Genomic DNA, 7,108 nt, shown 5'->3' on the forward strand with positions numbered 1-7,108 from the left:
CTGCTGCATGAAAAATACTGAACTAGAGTGGCGCGAAGAAGTGTTGAATTAAATGTATGTACATAATCATATTTAACACGTTCATATACACTTGGACGTGAGAAGACCATTCACTTCAGAAAAGTCTCGAGAAACTACTCCTCGTAGACAATTTGTGCGAAAACATATAGGGCTATGAATTACGTCATTGGATCCAAGGACGCAATCTTTATGCACATCAATGAATGTATTATTTGTGGTTCTTTTATATGAAAATACCTGTCCTTATAGGGTTGTGAAACGCTGATTCAGTATTCGTAACTGATGAAGCATAACGACTTATAAATGCATGCGTTTTCCATCCAATGACACTATTCATAACCCAATGTATTTTCACATATATGGTCTACGAGAATTTTCTTCTGGGATTATTTCTGCAAAAGACTTCCCTATGTTCCAGAGTACACGGACGTATTAAATATCATTGTACACACACATATGTAATATCAAACTGACTGGTAAGAAATATGAAATGTAGTGAGCCAAGAAATATTCGTTCATTAATTCAAATTACACCCATAATAAAAAGAAATAGTCATGATCTTAATTAATGATTCTGGTCAAAACAAGGTAGGAGAGACGCCTATAGAATTATATTTAATTAAATATAGACAGCAGTGTGAAGTGTAATTTTTGTCAGTATGGTGACAACGTTAGATATGTTTCTGTTTTATTAAATCTCATTAGTGAAACAATTTAACTGCTATTGCCATACACAGCTTATTGCTACGTGAAACACCATATCGACACCAATTTTCTTTAATCTTTGTCAAATCCCGTTTTTTTAAAATAGTTTAATTGGCAGAATCACTTGAATGCTGGATGTTCTGACACTCTGTGCACTGAGTTCAAATCCTGTAATGATGAACTTTGTCTTTCATCCTTTCGGGGTCAATAAAAATAATGTAAATCCAGGAGTATAGGTTAGCAGATCCATTAGAATACAAGACAAGATACTTTGTAATATTTGTTTTGGCTCCATGCATAATGGGTTAAAATTCTGCCCCTCTCAACAAAAAGGTGATACTTCAATCAAGAATTGCAGCCAACACGTAGTATTAGCAATTTGAAAACAATAAAAAAAAAAAGAAAATGGAAACAATTTCTTCTGTTCCATCAGAAGATCAATTGCCACCACCACCACCACCACACAAAATCGCTGCCAGTCAGCGATATGTCTCATTGGCAACTAATCCTTAAGCAGACACCAAACTTGGAGATTTAAAGGACTATTCTTAAAGTATTGTGGGAGGAGAGTGCAACTGAGGTACTGGTTTATGAAGAGATGAGAGCAGAATATAAAGAACGCTTGAAGAGTAAGGTACTGGGAACAAAATCATACCATTAGTATATTGGCAACTGTACAAGATCTATCAGGAGAAATGATCCCATCCTTACTCTTTTTAACACCCAAGTTGCATTCATGAACTGTAACATGCATATAGAAATAAAAAGTCAGAGTTACGGTGAGTCCTGATAAAACCCAAGTAACTGCTTCGCGCATATGAACGGGGCAGTTACCCCAATTTGTTTTCTTGTGTATTTTAAATTATATCCTTTTTAATATACATAACCATTTAATTATTTTGAGTAACTTTAACATTTTAACAAGTCTTAACATAGTGAAATGTCTCTGCCCCATTCTTCATTTCTATATAACTTTGTATGGATATTCCCACATGCTTTTATATCCCCTCTGTCACAAGTATATCTGTCAACATACACATTTCCATCCTGGTAAGAGTCAAACAATTTATCAAGCAAGGTTTTTTTACAGCTAAATGCTTTTCTTGCCACCAACCCTCACTTGTTTCCTAGTAAGAAGCAACTTCCTCTGACATTTGAACAATGAACAGCTCAGTAGTCATACATGTTTCTGCAGCAGATTGTAAACAAAATTCTGCATTCAGATACCCACTAGGGTGACTTTGCCTTTCATCCTTTTAAGGTCAATAAGTGCCAACTGAGCACTGTAATTGAAAAATCCCTCCACCCCACCCCATCCCATCAGATTCCTGACATTGTATCCAAAATTTGAAACATTTCTTTATACCTCCTCACAGTTTCGAAAAAAGTTGTTTCAATTTCTTTTACGGTTTCTCCATCAGGTCTGAGACCTCAAGCAGAGAGAACTTTCTCAGGATACAAGCAGTGCCAAATAAGGTAGTTTCTAGTAGTGCTGACAACATTTGATTTTAAGCTGGTCAAGTTTCTTCGAGACAGATCCCTTGTGCTCCTACCACAACAAGAATAACTTTAGTAGCGGTGTTCCACATTCTTTCTAGATTCACTTTCAACTTTGCATAGTTTAATCTTTTACTCGTTTCAATCATTAGACTGTGGCCATGCTGGGGCACCACCTAGGTAATCTTTTCAGCTTCATTATGAACACCTAGAACTGCTACATCAATAATGAAAGATTCATGGGGACCCTTGAACTACTAATATGATGTCTGTTCATCTAAGATTGATCCTTGACCATTTATATAATAAAGTCCTACAGAATTTTAGTGCTGCCATTTTTTTACGACTGGCTCTGTCCTGTGATCACACCATTTCTCATCCATAGAGGCTTACATAGTCTTCATTGAACATACTGACTCATTTTGCAGTAGCTGGCCTTGTATTCACTTTGTGCAAGTACCCCACATACACTGAAAAAGTGTGTAAAATACTACTATATGTCTCTATTTTCTAACTTCAAACTCTGCCAGAATAAACAAAAACAACATTGAAAATATAACTTCCAACTGAGATGAGATATATAACAGGATAGATTTTATTTGTCAACTCTCTAAGTAATTGACAGAAGTGTATAAAATCAACTTTATCTTTTCCATTGCAAGATAATAAAGTACTTTTATGCCTAATGGAAATGAATTATCGTCTCTGACTCAACAGAAATCAAACAATACTGAATTTTGTTTCATTAATCAAGACAAACATCAAAATAAATATGTGTGAGGTGGGAGGTTCTACATGGTTGAATGACTTGCTAGACACAGCAGCCAAACTCTTTCAAATCACTCTCTACCATCTTGAAAAAAAAATGGGGAAGACACATTGGACAATGCAGTCCTAGATATACAAAAAGACAAGATGGTCATGGCTGGAATGCATTTGATTAGAGTTGATGTGGGGTTAAATAACAACACTGAATAAAATACATAAAAGTTGCATATTTCAGTTCCATATAAAAATACGGATTAACAGAGAGAGAGAGAGAGAGGAGGAAATAAGAAGTCCTTAAAATGGATGTAAGAAACAGAAAATATGTCCAAGATGATACGAAGTTTGATTTAAAGTCACAGATTCACAATTTATTATGTATTGTTGATTTGTAACTAATTCAATGGAAAATATCACTGGATCCCTTTACTTTCAAACATCTTACCTGCATTATCACTTTAATATTACCAGACTTGCATCTCAATTACATTATCACTTTAATATTACTAAATTCATCTGCATTGTCACTTTAATATTATTAAACTGATATCTCAACTAAACATATGAATCATCTTTAAGTGTAAAATTTATAAAATAAAGAATAGCCTAAACAATATCATACAGTATAAACTCAAACAGGTTGAAATCTTTCTAATTAGGAACTGATACTGAATAAAATGATTGTGTCACCATAAATAAACAGAACAATGTTACAAAAACACTTCACTCAGCAAACAATGTCACTAAATCATGTTTAAAACAACCTTGCCATAACTCTTTCAATCTCCAAAGGTTCCCGACATGGGTCAGATCGTAGCAGGGACCCAGTAAAATTTGAAATAAAACAAGGGTTTATTAGTTAACATAGTCACATATGACAGTAATAACCTACAGAAAGTTATGTAGAGAAAGTCATGTATCTTTGACCCTCTCTTTAACGTCAATATTTACACAAGTGGGTTCTTTTTATTTATTAAACTCAGAAAGCAAAATTGGAAATATTAAAAAAAAAAAAATGAAAAGTTAAAAATAACAGTGGATTCTAAATGTGTGAATATTTCAGTAAAAATTTCTTTGTTGTTTTTTTTTTGTTTCTTAAGATCAGTAGAAAAATAACTCTCACAAAGTTTGGATATTAAAATCATTTGTCATTTGTCCCCTGGAAATAGCAGTTATTGCCTTAACCAGCATGGATTAACACAGCAATGTAATGTTATTGGAGTTGTAACATCTACTGATATAATAATGAATCTTGTCACATTAGAAAAATGAAGAAAAAAAAAAAAAAGAAAACAGTCCATTATAAAAATTGGAAAGGTATTAAAATGTGAAATAGTCATACATTATCATTTTGTACAATTATGTTCAGCTTCCATCAGAGAGAAGCAACAATATTATCATTATTGTTGTTGTCGTCATTATTATTATTATTATTATTATACAAGAACAACTCAGTGTGTTCAGAAAACACAGCCAACTTTGGAAGAATGGACATTTTTCTTTCTTTCTTTTTTTGCTTTTGTTTTTTGTTGTTTTTGTTTTTCTGGTTTTTCTGGGGGGCTTTTTTTTATTTTTTTTTGTATGCATTATTTTTCAGTGACTGAGCTGACTATTGAAGTGGAGTTAATTCTGAAATTGCATGCATGCAACACTTTGTAGTCAGACATAGTCAAATGATTAAAGTGAATAATATTGCACTTGGTTTGGAAATACAATCAGACAACATTTAACTGTTTATAGATTGTGGGGTGAAATTAATCTATAAAGGTCATGTTAAGAGAACCTTCATAATAATCAAACAAGACAAACCCCATAACAATTATAAGGGGCACAGATAAAGTTACAGTGAAAATAAGTTTAAGGTATGTGTAATGTGAAATATGCTCATAACTATTTCAGGTACTATAGAAATATTCTGTACAAGTGTAAGAGTATAAATAATATTCAGTTGTCTTAAATACATGTATTGTTCTATTTTTAATTAAGTTGAATATTCTAATGAGTAAACTATAAAATTACAATGGAGACGGAGACCAGTTTAGAGGTGGTTTTTTTTTTTTTAAATGTCAACTTTGTTTTCAAATATTTCAAACAATACCGAAGTGCCTATTTGGCAGAAAAGAATTTCAGCACAAACAGGAAAGAAATATTTTGAATGAAATTTTATCATTTTACTTTAGTAATTTTTCTTTTCACAATCAACTCATTCCTAACGATCCTTTTCTCTCCATTAATCAGCTTGTTTGTTTAAACACTTGTTCAGGCTTTCATTTCTTTTCAAAAAATAAAACAAAATAGTTTATCATTATTTTTTTTTTCTGTCATTGCTTTTTAAAAAATATGAACTGATACATTATTGTACACGCACACACACACACACACACACAGAGGCATATGTGTTATCTGCTCAAACAATAACCACTTCTATTAATATGGTCTTGCCAGTTAGAACAGTTAACAATAGAAAAAGAAAAATACCACAAAGACAACAGAAATTTCAAAGATAAAAAAAATTCCAATTGAGGAAAAAAAACAAAAAAAAACAAGTGTGTTGTTGTTCAAAAAGCACAGCAGATCAAAAAAAAAAACATTTATTTCTTTTCTTTCACAATCAAAAATTCTTGTGTTATGTTGTTAAATTAAGTGTGAGGTATTTTTTTTTCTTTTACCTATTGCTTTTTAGAAATGTTGGTATCAAATTATTGAATATTTAATTTTATTTAACAAATTTTATTTTGTTTAGTTTAAATTTTTTTTCTTTTGTTTCTTGCAAAGAATTTTAAATATATAAATAAGTTGCAGAATAAATATTTTAGGGAAATGAAATAATAAATAAATGATTAGAGAATGATGAAAAATATTAGAGTTGGTGACAGAGAGGGAGAGTCGGGGTGACTGACAGGTTTATTTGGTGTAATAGGGTGATAAGGGTTATTTCTTGAAACAGAAATATGTGAATATAGCTTCATGGGTGAACTGACATAGGTGGTTACAGTAAAAATATGGTTAACAGTGAGGAAAGAGGAACTTCAGATCGGTGAAGGGAGATAAAATATTTTAGATAAAAATTGAAGGGTCATTTGAAAATAACAATGAGTAGAGAGAGTGAAAAGACTAGAAAGTCATAAAGGTTGGTTAAAAAGAAAGCTGAGTGAAATGTAAACTTAGGAAGATGTTCTTGATGAAGAAAGTTTTGAAGAATTTTTGTTACAAATGAATGAAAATCGAATGAAGTAAGGGGAGGGAGTGATTATCTGCACATTGATCAATCCTGTGCTATTGTTTGGGATAATTCCAAACTAGCAACAGTGAAAGAAAGCAGTCACATAAGGCATCTCTCCACACACAAACAAACAAACACAGAGAGAGAGAGAGAGATGAAGCTCGTAGTAAAAGCCATCTCAGGCAGGTTTCATAAATGTTTTAATCAGGCAGGTTTACCAAAAATGGCAGTATTTGGTGGCAGCAGTAATTGAAGAGGATATGGTAAAAAAAGGTAGAAAGATGTCATAACATCGACGTCTTTAACGGTGATCACTGGTGTCATAGTCCAATAACAGTCGCAGTTCTTCAACTGACTTCCGTTCATGTTCCTCCAAGTGAGCACCTTCTTGGAGTTCATGCCTATTCAAAAGCAGTGTCCTAACCCCATATATGCTTAAACCAAGGTCCCGGAACAGAAGGTCACCCCAGTCACAGTCAAATTTGTTGATTTTTTCCTATAAAAAAAAGCAAAATATTAAAAGAATAAACTTTTAAATAAAAAGGAAATATTTTTGATAGTATAAATAAAAAAATTCATATTTAATTACAGTTTCTTTAAATGTTTTACAAAAATAGAAAGGAAGAAAAAATACGATCTTTTCTCTCATGGACTCTGCAAATGGAAGGAAGCAACTGCCATGATTGGATATAAATTTATTAACATCATCATCATTTACTGTCCGTTGTCCATGCTGGCATGGATCGGACAGCGTGACCAAGGCTGGCAGGCTGAGGGGCTGCACCAGACTCCACTCTCTGTTCTGGCATGGTTTCTATAGCTGGATGCCCTTCCTGATGCCAACCAGAATGTGCTGGATACTTTTACGTGGCACCACAAAGGCGCTTTTATGTGGCA

The 7,108-nt window shown here is 32.8% G+C and overlaps 1 protein-coding gene across 8 annotated transcripts in view; it reads right to left on the reverse strand.

Moving 5' to 3' along the window:
• Positions 1-2,800: 2,800 nt before the first annotated feature.
• LOC106878206 (uncharacterized protein KIAA0825) overlaps positions 2,801-7,108 on the reverse strand; it is a 176,526-nt gene continuing 172,218 nt past the window's right edge. For all 8 annotated transcript variants that reach the window (XM_052970496.1, XM_052970494.1, XM_052970492.1 and 5 more), the window contains one exon: positions 2,801-6,707. In XM_052970496.1, coding sequence (XP_052826456.1) covers positions 6,513-6,707 — 195 coding nt within the window. In that variant the 3' untranslated portion in view covers positions 2,801-6,512. The remainder of the gene's footprint in view (positions 6,708-7,108) is intronic.

This window comes from Octopus bimaculoides, chromosome 9 (assembly GCF_001194135.2).
Source record: "Octopus bimaculoides isolate UCB-OBI-ISO-001 chromosome 9, ASM119413v2, whole genome shotgun sequence".
Classification (NCBI taxonomy): domain Eukaryota; kingdom Metazoa; phylum Mollusca; class Cephalopoda; order Octopoda; family Octopodidae; genus Octopus; species Octopus bimaculoides.